The sequence below is a fragment of the Misgurnus anguillicaudatus genome, unplaced genomic scaffold, assembly GCF_027580225.2.
Source record: "Misgurnus anguillicaudatus unplaced genomic scaffold, ASM2758022v2 HiC_scaffold_33, whole genome shotgun sequence".
Lineage (NCBI taxonomy): Eukaryota > Metazoa > Chordata > Actinopteri > Cypriniformes > Cobitidae > Misgurnus > Misgurnus anguillicaudatus.
Window position 1 is genome coordinate 3,931,416 of NW_027395283.1, and position 14,681 is coordinate 3,946,096.

The window sequence follows — 14,681 nt, forward strand, 5'->3', positions numbered from 1 at the left end:
TTACAGCGGGGTGAGTAATGCTTATCTCACTCTTGCAGCAGGGGCGAGTAATGCTTATCTCATTCTTACAGCAGGGATGAGTAATGTTTATGAGTAATGCTTATCTTACTTTTGCAGCGGGGTAATGGGTAATGCTTATCTCACTTTTACAGCAGGGGCGAGTAATGCTTATCTCACTCTTGTGGCAGGGCCGAGTAATGCTTATCTCACTCTTACAGCAGGGGCGAGTAATGCTTATCTCACTCTTGCAGCAGGGATGAGTAATGTTTATGAGTAATGCTTATCTTACTCTTGCAGCGGGGTAATGAGTAATGCTTATCTCACTCTTGCGCTTATCTCACTCTTGCAGCAGGGCCGAGTAATGCTTATCTCACTGTTACATCAGGGGTGAGTAATGCTTATCTCACTCTTGCGCTTATCTCACTCTTGCGGCAGGGCAGAGTAATGCTTATCTAACTCTTGCAGCAGGGATGAGTAATGTTTATGAGTAATGCTTATCTTACTCTTGCAGCGGGGTAATGATTAATGCTTATCTCACTCTTACAGCAAGGGTGTGTAATGCTTAACCCGACACATCAACGTGAAATTTCTGTCCGAACCCGAGTCTCCCTTTTTTTCCTCATACACTTAGGCTATTATCATGACCAGCAGACAGGAATTCATATCAACCTTTAATGTTCAGGCCTTTTAACAATACAAACAACTGAAACAATAAACATTTAATATATGCTATATAAATATGCCTTAAATAAAAATCACACAATAATAAATAAAAAGAACTCAAACATGTACCCAGCCAGCGGCTTCTCCTTCTGTAGTAGCAAGCAACGGTGAATTCACCTGCGGCAAGTTTAGTTTTCTCCAACTCCTCTTCTCCAGGAAACAGGCGTGCACGCAGTGCTAGCAATAAGGCTTAATCTTTAACGCTCAGTGAAAAAAATTCTTAATCATCACTGCTGTTCACCGTAAAGAAAGTCTGGTCTGGCTGCTGCGTGCAACGTGCATCACGGAAAGGGTGGGGGATAGCAATAAGCTCCAGGGCGGATCTGCAATGGATCCACTCTGAAGCTGGCAGCTCTGGTCTGGATCCGTTGCTGATCCGCCCCGGAGCTTATTGCTATCCCCCGCCCTTTCCGTGATGCAGGACCTGAGGTCCGACCCGACTCATTTGCTTATATTTTTGACCCAACCTGGCCCGAATGCGGGTCTCATCGGGTTTGTCAGGCTGGCCCGACCTGTTGAGAACTCTAACGAGTAATGCTTATCTCACTCTTGCGTTTATCTCACTTTTGCGGCAGGGGCAAATAATGCTTATCTCACTCTTACAGCAGGGGCGAGTAATGCTTATCTCACTCCTACAGCAGGGGTAAATAGTGCTTATCTCACTCTTACAGCAGGGGCGAGTAATGCTTATCTCACTTTTGAGGCAGCGGCGAGTAATGGTTATCTCACTCTTACAGCGGGGTGAGTAATCTCACTCCTACAGCAGGGGCGAGTAATGCTTATCTCACTCTTACAGCAGGGGTGAATAATGCTTATCTCACTCTTACAGCAGGGGCGAGTAATGCTTATCTCACTCTTACAGCAGGGGTGAATAATGCTTATCTCACTCTTACAGCAGGGGCGAGTAATGCTTATCTCACTCTTACAGCAGGGGTGAATAATGATTATCTCACTCTTACAGCAGGGGCGAGTAATGCTTATCTCACTCTTACAGCAGGGGTGAATAATGCTTATCTCACTCCTACAGCAGGGGCGAGTAATGCTTATCTCACTCTTACAGCAGGGGTGAATAATGCTTATCTCACTCTTACAGCAGGGGCGAGTAATGCTTATCTCACTCTTACAGCAGGGGTGAATAATGCTTATCTCACTCTTACAGCAGGGGCGAGTAATGCTTATCTCACTCTTACAGCAGGGGTGAATAATGCTTATCTCACTCTTACAGCAGGGGCGAGTAATGCTTATCTCACTCGTACAGCAGGGGTGAATAATGATTATCTCACTCCTACAGCAGGGGCGAGTAATGCTTATCTCACTTTTGAGGCAGGGGCGAGGAATGGTTATCTCACTCTTACAGCAGGGGTGAATAATGCTTATCTCACTCTTACAGCAGGGGCGAGTAATGCTTATCTCACTCTTACAGCAGGGGTGAATAATGCTTATCTCACTCTTACAGCAGGGGTGAATAATGCTTATCTCACTCTTACAGCAGGGGCGAGTAATGCTTATCTCACTCTTACAGCAGGGGTGAATAATGCTTATCTCACTCTTACAGCAGGGGCGAGTAATGCTTATCTCACTCTTACAGCAGGGGTGAATAATGATTATCTCACTCCTACAGCAGGGGCGAGTAATGCTTATCTCACTTTTGAGGCAGGGGCGAGGAATGGTTATCTCACTCTTACAGCAGGGGTGAATAATGCTTATCTCACTCTTACAGCAGGGGCGAGTAATGCTTATCTCACTCTTACAGCAGGGGTGAATAATGCTTATCTCACTCTTACAGCAGGGGCGAGTAATGCTTATCTCACTCTTACAGCAGGGGTGAATAATGATTATCTCACTCCTACAGCAGGGGCGAGTAATGCTTATCTCACTTTTGAGGCAGGGGCGAGGAATGGTTATCTCACTCTTACAGCAGGGATGAAAAATGCTTATCTCACTCTTGCAGCACACTGAAAAAAATGATTCATTGAATTTAATCAATTTTTTTAAGTTAAGTGGTTGCAATCAATTTATTTAAGCTACATTTAAACAAAAAAGATTAGTAACGTAAAATGATATATAAACTTTTGTTTAAATGTAGCTTAAATAAATTGATTGCAACCACTTACCTTAAAAAAATTGATTAAATTCAATGAATCATTTTTTTCAGTGCAGGAGTGAGTTATGTTATGTAGGAGATATGCTGCAGGAGTAGGGTTGGGCATCATTTCCAATTTATGGATTCCAAATTCGATTCCGCTTATCGGATTCGAGTCCTGAAGATTTTTTGGTTTAGATTCCAATGGGGTAAAACACAATAACCTTCAAGCCTTTATAGATCAATTTCAAAGGTTTGCTTAAAATGATAGCGACTCAACAACAGAAAATGAATTCAGGCCTTTTAATTGATTTTTCACAATACTTTTTTCCTGTGTTTGCCTTCCATTCGAAGCGAGGGGAAAGGGGGTCTCACGTGTAGCATGTGCCGGCTACTGTCGTGGCAACTAATAAAGAGCACTCAAGAGAGTCAGCACTCAGTATGCGCAACACATTAAACAGGATGCATTCTTTTAATTCGATACGATGAACCAAACCTCAGGTGTTTTGCCAAATTGCTGGTGACTCCAATCTTGCAACATCATAGTTACGCTTAGCTTTTTCTTTTTCTTATTTTGCAAAATGCAGCCACACTTCAGAACGCCTTTCACCGTGGTCCATCATGCTTACTCATCCAAAATAAGTGGAATTGAAATTGTAATTTTATCTAGATATAGAGATATTGCATATCTCCCTCTTATTGGAGGAGTGAATTATGTTTCTCTCTCTTCACACTGCATGTTTTTCTCTCTTACTGTAGGAGTGAGTTATGTAACATGCTTGATGTTTCATGTGGCAACAGGATTTTATAGTCTGATTATGAATCATCTCTTGGACTCCATTTCAAAGACAGCAGGTGTCATGTTATTCATTTCATCCTGCATGTGTTTCTTTCTCTCCACCTTTTTCACACTCATAATTCTTGAAGGTCTTTCATCTTCTTCTCTTCAGTGCTCAATCTCTCTGCATGCGTCCATCTTTTGAATCTCACCCCCTGAGCGTAAATTAGCTCCTTTTTAAGGTTAAAAGCTATAAAAAGCTCTCTTAGGTTCCAGAACACGGTCTATCACACCACGCTCTGATTGGTCAGATTCTGTCCATTGTGATGTACATTCAAGCGTCCAATGGCATCAATAGATTTCAGCGGGTGCGGATACCGTCCTCGGGCCACAGACGACATTGAGCAGCAATTGAGCTGTGTGTCATAGTGAGGTCAAGCATCTATAAATAGACAAACATTGACCTCTCGAAAATCACCGGTCAGGATGTGAGACGTGACGTTGTGTGTTTTGTGTGTGTGTGTGTGTTGGGGTAGGAGTGTGTTCACATTTATCTCACTCTTAATTAGAGCTCTTCATGGCTCTCCAATTTCGTTTCTACAAATGACATTCATTAGAGACATGAAGTTTCACTTAATTAAACTGTGTTCGTTCCCATGATAATGAAATATAGCCGTGTGCGCACACACACACATTACAGGTCTAACACCGAACCAGTCTATGTTCAACAACTATTTCTACTTTCAATTTATATTTTACTCTTTCTTTCTGGTTTATAAATATTTGATGGCTTGTTATTTTGATATCCGAATGTTTGTTTCTGCATTTATTGGTTTGAGTTGAAAATAAAATGGATTAATGTTGTTTGTAAGGATGGAGTCTGTGGATACTTTATCAACACCGTGACAGATTCAAACTTTCATTAACATGATTCATTGATGTTGTGCACTATCGCTTTTGCTTTTGCTCAAAAGGGTTGAAGGCTTCAACCCTCCTTTGTGCTTTGAGTTTCACGCTGCCTTTAGAAATAAAATCACATCATTTATTTACTTGTTTTATTCATAAAGAAAAATGTAGCTAGCTATCACATACAATATGAATAAATGTACATTAAAAACCTTGCAGTGCAAACCCAAAACAACAAGATAAGTGTTTGGCACAGATGCACATGAATGACTACTTGTATATTTCTTTATTTTTGGTTATATTTTGCTGAAACTGAGCTATGATATGAGAAGACATTTAAGTGATTTTGTAAAAAGCAGTTAGTTGGATACCAGTGGTTTCTGATAACACTGTGTTTGGAGTCTCCCGTGCTGAAGTTTTCCATGTCTTATCTCATGGACCGTTATTCCAGGAGTGGATGCCAAGGGCCAAGACCTTTTATGGAGTGCTGAGGGTGCCCAGCTGACCCATAATGCACTGGGGTGAGCTCTCTATAATGGGAGGCCGGGCTTTTGTCATTCATTCTCACGAGTCTGAATCTGTCATGGCTTCTTTGAGCGGATCTTCAGCGTCATCGTATCATCGTTCATCGCGTTACAGTACGAGCACAGTGAGATCCTTCAGCTCCGATTCTCTCCATCCGAGACTTCACAGTCAGTTTGGGGAAGAAACCTCCATCCGCTCCATCCCAAACGGGTCCGAGCAAGAGCCTTTCACCTGTTGCCATGGTAATTCGCAGGATGAATCGTCATGGGATGAGTCCTTTGGCGGTTACCAAGGTAATAGAGAGTCTGGGGGGTTATGAAGGTGATAGAGGGTAATAATAAGTTCTTGAGATGTTACCAAAAGGATTGAATGTTTTATGGGTTATCAAGGTGATCAAGAGTCTTTTGGAGGTTACGGTGAAGAGCAGAAGTACACCAGAGGAGTTTACCAGGGTGACTGGAGTCTTGGAGATACCATACAGGGTAAGTGAAGAGCAATGATTCACACCAATACAGTTCAATACAGTTACATTAATACCCCAGCTGTGTCTGAATGGTAAAGTGAAAGGGTTTATTACAAACAGAGATCTGAGGAGAGCTTAATAAACAATAAGATAGAAGGTGTGCTATTTTGTCAATTTAGTGACAGCTAAATGGTGTTTGACACACTATGATGTGTTTCACATCAGAACTAACATTTGTGGTATTTTAGTACGACTGGAAGAGCAATTTTCTAACCATTCCGCATGCAGGAGTGCAAGTGTCCTTGTTATAGATTTAATTTGTAGAGTAAAATGACATGTTTGGTTTATGTTCTAGCAAGTTAAACGATAGCACTTGAATGTAAATAAGATCTCATTTTTGTTCATCCATCTGTTTCTATTGCAGGCTCCAGGTGTTCTGGCAGTACAGGTGTGGTTAGAGCGATGGGAGACAGTTACTTCCTGTCTGCAGATGTTAGCGGGTTTGAACCACATGAAGTGGTGGTGTTGGCCTATAACCAGTGTGTAGTTATTCAAGCAGAGAAGGTGTGTGTGTGTGTGTGTATCTGTCTGTCTGTCTGCGTCTATCTGTCTGTCTGCATCCATCTGTCTGCGTCCGTCTGTCTGTCTACCTGTCTGTCCGTCCGTCTGTCAGCCTGTCCGTCTGTCTGTCTGCGTCTGTCTGTCTGTCTGTCAGCCTGTCCGTCTGTCTGCGTCTGTGTGTCTGTCTGTCTGCGTCTGTCTGTCTGACTTGGTCTGTCTGTCTGTCCGTCCGCGTCTGTCTGTCTGACTTGGTCTGTCTGTCTGTCCGTCCATCAGCCTGTTTGTCTGTCTGGGTCTGTCTGTCTGCGTCCGTGTCCGTCTCTGTCTGTCTGTCTGTCAGCCTGTTTGTCCGTCCGTCTGTCTCCGTCCATCTGTCTGTCTGCGTCCATCCGTCTGTCTGTCTGTCTGCGTCCGTCTGTCTGTCTGCGTCTGTCTGTCTGTGTCCGCCTGTGTCTGTCTGTCTGCGTCCGTCTGTCTGTCTTCGTCAGTCTGTCTGTCTGTCTGCGTCCGTGTCCATCTCTGTCTGTCTGTCTGTCAGCCTGTTTGTCCGTCCGTCTGTCTCCGTCCATCTGTCTGTCTGCGTCCATTCGTCTGTCTGCGTCCATCTGTCTGTCTGTCTGTCTGCGTCCGTCTGTCTGTCTGTGTCCGCCTGTGTCTGTCTGTCTGCGTCCGTCTGTCTGTCTTCGTCTGTCTGTCTGCGTCTGTCTGTCTGCGTCTGTCTGTCTGCCTTTATCTGTCTGTCTGTCTGCCTGTCTGTCCGTCCGTCCGTCAGCCTGTTTGTCTCTCTGGGTCTGTCATTCTGCGTCCACGTCCTTCTGTCTGTCAGCCTGTCTGTCCGTCCATCAGCCTGTCTTTCTGTCATTCTGCGTCTGTCTGTCTCTCTGTCTGTCTTTGTCTGTCTGTCTGCCTGCGTCTGTTTGTCTGTCTGTCTATCTTTCCGTCCATTCGTCGTCTGTTAGTCCGTCAATCTGTCTGTCTGTCCGTCCGTCCGTTTCTTTCCATTCGTCTACTTCTGTCCGTCTGTCTCTGTCCATCCATCTGTGTCTTTGTCTGTCTGTTTGTTTCTCTCTCTCTCTTTCTCTAGTTGTACAGAGCATATTTAGAATATTTAGAATACTGACATCCCTTACCAGTAAGATAAACTGGTATAATATAATTAGCAATTTTGAACATATAACTGTTTGTTCCCAATCAGACTGGATTAAAACAAAACATATTATTTTTTTTAAAGATGAGAACTAAACACTATTCAAATGTCTGACCGGTTACATAATTACTCCAGTAAACAAAGCATATACAGTAGTAAGCAGTAAACTAGTGGTCTATTCAGATCACACTTACCAGACTTCTGTTGTTTGTGTGTTTGTTTCAGACTGGAATTGATGGAAATGTTGCAGGCAAGTTTACCCATAAGTCTGTGTTACCAGAGGACATGGACCCGCTGTCAGTGAGCAGTTCAATGGCTCCCGAGGGAATGCTGCTGATCAGGGTCAGGCGAATCCCAAAACAGTCGATTCAACCCGCGACCGCTCTCTTTCACACTGAGGCTCATTTTTGACCTTCTTTAAATCTGATTTTGTAGCGAGGAGAAAAACAGAATCACATCCAAACACATCCTCAATACTGAACGCAGCCTAAACCAAATACATACTGAGTATAGGGAGGTCTCAGAAAGAAGATGTGCTATAAGTTAAACATTGTGTCTAATTAGATTGTGTATTTCTTTTTATAGCCAAATAGATGATGTCATCAGGTGAGGAGGTTACCATAGCAACAGCAGACTGCTTCCCTGTTTGATCCGTATTCAATAGTATTTATCCTTCTTTTATACATTGTTATACATTTAAATACTATTTAATATTAAAATATTTTTAGTCACATCTTTAAATTTGCTTGTACAACAATCTAGTAAATCAAGTCCTACATCTATTGATATTGATATTTTAATTGTGAATGAAATAAACAGATTTGATGTTTTACAGTACAGAATTTCTTCAAGCTTTTAATATCACATACTGTATATTTACACTTTATTTTTACATGCATGAGTGAAAATTTTTTATCGTTTAGTGTTTTATCTATAGTATTTTATCATCTATGTTAAACAAACAGCAGGTCACAATCTTTTAACCCATGACTTTCCATTAATATTTAAGATTATGATGGGTTAATAAAAAGATGAGTGTATTATATCTAAGATATTGTCTGAGTTAAATGATTTTTTACCAAACAAGCACAGAAATGTCACAGATGGCTTTGTTTTGCTTTCATTCCTGTAGGGGAAATTTGATCTTTAAATGAATCTCACCCAAGGGCTTTCTAACCTACTTAAAACATCAGCAGCCAATCAAACTTAACAAATCTGATCAAAGAATTAAACGATAACCAATCAGACGTGAGATAATAGAAAAACAACTCAAACGTCTGTCCAGAACAGATGAGATTTACTGGAAAAAGACGAAGCGACAAAGAAATAAAAGATAAAAAACAGGTGTGAATATTGTAAAGTTAAAATCTCTTTATTTATGCCTGATATACACAACATGTTTAAACTGCACTTGATTTTTTGGAAATTGCACAAATATTTTTGTTGTTTTGTACTTCACGTTCATGAAATAACAGTACTGAGTTCAGATGAGTTTTAAAAACTAATAAAGCTTATCTACATTATTTATTCTCACTAGTTTAGTTCATAACTCAAAAAGAAAGCATAAATAACATGTTACTGTGTTTCTCTAAAGCGCTAAATCTGTGGCAGTGATTTAACAAACATCACTATAGACTTCCCATTAGCGAACATCAGGAATCATCATCTTTACCTGTTTCTTTAGAGAAAATACAGCAGACGACTCTGGGCCAGATCCACACCGGATCCGGGCCAAAGTCAACAGCTCAGGGGTCTCATTTATAAAATGCTTTGTAGAAACCGGCACTCACGATCATTTATCAAAAGTGCGTACGAGTGATAAAACGAACGTGCGCACAAAAAAAAAAACGCATATAGATGTGAAATCTATAAATCGCAAATTATCTTGAAATTGTGTGCAGTTAATAGTTTCAAATATGCGCATTTAAACAATGCTTACTTAATGTCATCAATGTTAAATCCTTTAGAAGCAAGAAAGACTTACATTTCCAAAAACAATCGGACAAGCAAAAGTGCGTATGTCTTGTCTGGTCAGATCCTGACATGGTGCAAAGCACTTTTCCATGTCAAAGACCATTTTTATAAATACTTTTACGTACGCACACTTTACAATCAAATCTGTTCTTACGCACACTTTATAAAAAGGCCCCAGCTGCGGATCCGCCCCGGATCCGGACCAAAGTCTTCTGCTGTCTGGGAAGTGACAGATACTTTAAATTCTGGTTACACTCAAAAAAATGAACTTTCGCCTTTGTCAGTTTTACTTAATCTTTTTATATTGTGATTACTTAAAAAAATTAATTTAACAACGTGAACTTAATTTAATTGAGTTTATTCAACAAAAAGGAGTATCTTGTCAGCTTTACTTAAAAATTATTTGTTCAGCCAACATAACATTGTTGTGTAAAATTAACAGATCAATAAAACCAATACAGACTGGCATCTCATTGGCTAATGATGTTGCAGTGTATTATGGGTAATTGTTGTTGTTCTGGCACCCTCTTGCAGAAGTGTAGCACCATTAGATAGGTACCTGTGGCCAACTATGAGTGAATTAACTTGTTCTGATATATTATTAGAACAAAAACAAACAAATTAATGGTTTGAAATGTAACATTTCATTTCAAATATATTTGTGATGTACTTGATAAGTTATAATTAAGAGGCTTATATGATTGGTTGTATTAAGTAGCTGCACTATGATTGATTAATTGATTGATTCAGTGTTAAGGAGTTATTAGATAAAAGGGGTGGAGTTTATAAAATGGCATTATTCAAATTTTTGTCATCATTAATTAATTATTTATGTACAATCAACTCAACTGTTGTTTGTTAAGTTTACTTAATCTTCTTTTGTTAAATGAACTTAATTATTGTTCGTTGAGTTTACTAAACAAATTATGTGGAACCTGTTGACAAAATATTTTTAAGTAAATCCAACATTTCATTTTTTTGAGTGTACAAAGAAGCAAACATATTGTTATTGCACAAAGGTTTTATCTTTTCTGAAAATATAAAATCAGTTGATCAATAAGATTGTTAATAAATATGATTCTCAGAAGACATGAACAATACATTTGATGTAGAAAATACAAACAGAAGCAATGCTGATGTCAATCATTTGGTCTCAAGGGCTGAAAACTGTAAAGAGTATCATTGGTCAAGAAAAGATTACAGCAGCGTACGTGTGTCTACTGTAAATGTGCATCTGTTTACTGTAATCATGATAAACAAAACAACAACATCAAGAGTCTCTGAGATTCAACTAAAACGCTCCCTCAGATTTCTTTCAATGTTTGTGGAAATAGTCTGAGATTTTGTCTGACTGAAAAACATCTTAAAGAAGAAAATTGTATATGTTGTTTTAAATATATTAAATCTGTACATCTAGAGCAAACTTCTACATAAATCATAACAAAAATAAAATCACGTCCTCCAAAACATATTAACAGATTAAAGCTTACTGGCCATGAGAAAGAAAAAACATCTGTTAAAAATCAAAATGAAATCAATTCACATTAAAACGATCTGCTGTTGAATGTTAAGACATAAAAATCATCAACAAACATTAACAAGAGTAAATCAAACCTTTCATTATTTGTTCAAGTCGGCTGTAAGTCAATCTCATAGATTCTGTCAGAAACACATCCTGTAAAAATCCACTCCAAAGTTGGACGAAATAATATTAAATCAACAGTAATGTAACAATCCAAATATGAATGCTCATAAGATTTGATTTGCGAGAGGACGTCAGGAGTGCTGACAGAATCAGTCAAAGAGAAACACATGAAGGAATATTACCATAAAACACTGGAGTAAATATATCTGTGATGTCATTTCCTCATATTTGTGAATTCAGTGACCTCATACAGTACAACAAAAATCACAGCCCAGTCAAGTGCTTAACCAACAACATGAAAATAACGCGATGGAGAAAAGTTCCCCTTCATATACACTAATAATTATGATAAAGCAAACATTCACATACAGACGATAACTCAACATTAGTTCAGTTCAAATCTTTCTACTCAATGTGATGGTGTCTGGTGTAGTCTCGGGACTGTGATTGATTTAACTTTTGTTTCAGTGCAAACATGTTTACCAGCTAATCCAAACAGGTCAAATATATGAATAACAGTTTACTGAAAGGTTGTGCAACTGAACTAACAATACTTATTTTTACAGCATTTAAAAAAATTGTCCACTTTCATAAAAAAATCCTGATAATTTAATCCACTGTCTTCCAAGATGTTTATATTTTTCTTTCTTCAGTCGAGAAGAAAAAAAAATCCAGTATTTTTCGTGATACACTGCAAAAATTACTTTCTTACATACGTATTTTTGTCTTGTTTTTAATACAAATATCTAAAAAAAATTATCTTAAATCTAGAAGCATTTTCTTGATGAGCAAAATTACCTAAGAATATAAGTCAAGTTTGTAAACAAAAAATATCAAATTTAAGTGAATGTGTGCCTAAAACATGCAAAAAAAATCTGCCATTTTTTAAATTAAGTGTTTAAGATAAAAGTAAAATATAAAAAATATTACCCCAATTCACTTAAATTTTGCGGGGTTTGTTTTGTCGTTAAACTAGACTTATTTTCTTAGATCATTTTGGTCTTCGAAAAAATGCATCTTGATTTAAGAATTTTTAGATATTTGTACTGAAAACAAGGCAAAAGTACTTAGTAATAAAATAATTTTTAGTGCAGTCTATAGTGGACCTCAACAGTTCACAGTTTCAATGCAGCTTCAAAGGACTCTAAACGATCCCAACTGAGACAAAAGGGTCTTATCTAGCAAAACCATCATAATTTTCACCCTAATGTAAAAAAATAAGTATTTTTAAGCCCGTGTGATGTGTCAGCGCGACCTTACGTATTACATAATCACGTCGAAAGGTCATGCATGATGCATGTGAAACTAACGCTCCAGTGTTCAGACGTTGTTGATAAATGATAAAAATTCATGTCTTTGTGTCAATTTATTGTTTAAAATGGTCCACAAGTGTGCAGTTGTTTCACATATGTAACGCGTAAACTTTCCACATAATTATGTAATATGCAAGGTCGCTGGCGCAAAACACAGCTTAGTGTACGACGAGAAGTATTAAAAGCTTTTAAAGGTTTAAAAGTACTTTTTTGTGAAAATGATGATCAGTTTTGCTAAATAAGACCCTTATGCCTCGGATGGGATCGTTTAGAGTCCTTTGAAACTGTACTGAAACTGTAAACTGTTGAGGTCCACTAAAGTCCACTATGGAGAAAATGCTGAAATGTTTTCCTCAAAAAAAAATATTTCTTCTCTACTGAACAACGAAAGACATCAACATTTTGGATGAAATGGAGTGAGTAAATTATCAAAAATTGTTATATAAAAGTTAAATATTAATTAAACATTAGAAAATAATAATAAGATAGAGTTGTACAATATTTGGTCAGCAATAAATCAAAATGAATAAAGGCTGTAAAAAAAACTTTGCTTGTTCGTAATTCATGATAACTTACATTGCAAAAAAATGACTTTCTTACTTAGTTTTTTTTTTGTCATTTCAGCACAAATATCTACAAATTCTTATATCAAGATCCATTTTTGTGTAAGCAAAATGACCTAAAAAAATAAGTCTCATTTTTATAAAAAAAAAAAACAAATCTAAGTTAAAGTGAATTTGTGCATAAAATAAGCAAAAAAATCTGCCAATGGAGTAAGGAATTTTTTCTTGAATTAAGTTTTTAAGAAGATTTTTTTCTTACGACATTGGCAGATTTTTTTAATGTTTTAAGCACAAATTTACTTAAGTGTAGTTTTTATACAAAAACACACTGCAAAAAATTATTTTCCAGAAAAAAAATTCTTAGTATTTTTTGGCTGTTTTCAGTAAAAATATTAAAAAATTCTTAAATTAAGATGCTTTTTCTTGAGGAGCAAGACGACCCAAGAAATAAAGTCTAGTTTTTAGACCAAAAATATGAAATTTAAGTGATTTTGTGCATAAAACAAGCAAAAAAAAAAAAAAAAAATCTGCCAATGGGGTAAGCTAATTTTTCTTGAATTTTTCTTGAATTTAGTGTTAAAGAAAAATATTCAAGATTTTTTGCTTACCTCATTGGCAGATTTTTTGCTTGTTTTATGCAGTTTTATTGGGTCATTTTGCTTAATTTAAGAATTTGTAGATATTTTTACTGAAAACAAGACAAAAATACTAAGATTTTTTTTCTTGAAAATAATTTTTTGCAGTGTAAAAACTGTATTTTCTTAGGTCATTTTGTTCATCAAGAAAATGCTTATTGATTTAAGAATCTTTAGATATTTGTAAAAAACAAAAAAGAAGCAAATACTAAAATCTTTTTCCAAATTTTTGCATTCACTAATAGACCTTACTGTGAAGTGTTTCTTAAAGTTTAGTGGGTAACACTTTATGATAAGGTTGTATGTGTTAACATTAGTTATTACATGAAGTAAGATGACTAAATGCTGTAGAAGTATTAATCATTGTTAGTTCATGTTAGCTAATGCATTAACACACGTTAACAAACACAACCTTACTGTTAAGTGTTACAGATTAGTGAGCGGGCAACAAAAAAACATCTATAAAGAAAAATAAAAAGTGCACATGCGTTTATAATAATAATGAATTCAGTGTGAATGTGATTTCACTCCTGTGTTGCTTGTTGATATTGCAAAAAACACAAAATGTTTCTTAAAAATGCCAAACAAAAATCTCTTTCTGCTTGAACAATTGAGATAAAAATACTGCAGTGAGAATGTACTGAAGTGAAACGATTATACATCCCACATACATGCAATTACTCTCTCTCTCCACATCCATCGCCTACACCTGCAACAGTGTCTTTATATAGAGGAAAATTCACTGCCCACCTCTTGCTTACAAAAGAAAAGAAAAGAAAGAGACGGATGGAAAGTGTTGAGAGATCACGTATGAAACATTCAGAAAAGGAGTCAAAGGGAAAGCACGGAAACAACACTACACACGCACATAAACAAACACACAAGAAGATCGAATTTAAAACGTCCCTGATTATTTTCCATATGGAATTAGTTTCTATCAGGAAGTGATGTCAGAAAAATTAAAAAGGGGGCGTGGCTCTGAGGCCCAGTAGATTTTTGGGAGTGTACAGAACGTGTCTCTATAAAACTCTGTATTATTTTGTGCGTCTCCTGGACGCCTCATTGCCATCAGTGGGATTTGTCATCGGAGTCTGAGGTGTTTACTTGATGTTCTCTGGGCAGCGTGAGGTTTGTGTGACGATCCCACAATTTGTGAAGTTCTGTGGCTTCACTTTCACTGCTGGTCCCACTGGTTCCACTGTCCCGGAAACTGGCCAGCGGCGGGCGCACTTTCACCCCCTTCACCGTTATAGAGCCCTCGATGGCTTTCCGCAGCTACGACAACAGACGAGAGGAAGTTCATGAACCCATCTGATACATAATTGTGTGTTTGTTAACAAATTATTTGTGTGTCTGTGACTTCTG

At 37.7% G+C, this 14,681-nt stretch overlaps 2 protein-coding genes across 5 annotated transcripts in view; one reads left to right on the forward strand and one right to left on the reverse strand.

The window, feature by feature from the left end:
• Nucleotides 1-3,074: 3,074 nt before the first annotated feature.
• Nucleotides 3,075-8,693, forward strand: LOC129438743 (uncharacterized). Its single transcript, XM_055197620.2, has 4 exons — nt 3,075-5,308; nt 5,405-5,497; nt 5,903-6,042; nt 7,412-8,693. Exons 1-4 carry the CDS (start codon nt 5,002-5,004, stop codon nt 7,595-7,597), a joined length of 726 nt encoding a protein of 241 aa, XP_055053595.2. The 5' UTR covers nt 3,075-5,001; the 3' UTR covers nt 7,598-8,693.
• Nucleotides 8,694-10,163: 1,470 nt separating this feature from the next.
• The window catches only part of LOC129438744 (chloride channel protein 2), a 57,023-nt gene continuing 52,505 nt past the window's right edge, over nt 10,164-14,681 (reverse strand). For all 4 annotated transcript variants that reach the window (XM_073865934.1, XM_073865935.1, XM_073865936.1 and 1 more), the window contains one exon: nt 10,164-14,591. In XM_073865934.1, the coding sequence (XP_073722035.1) occupies nt 14,385-14,591 (207 nt within the window). In that variant the 3' untranslated portion in view covers nt 10,164-14,384. The remainder of the gene's footprint in view (nt 14,592-14,681) is intronic.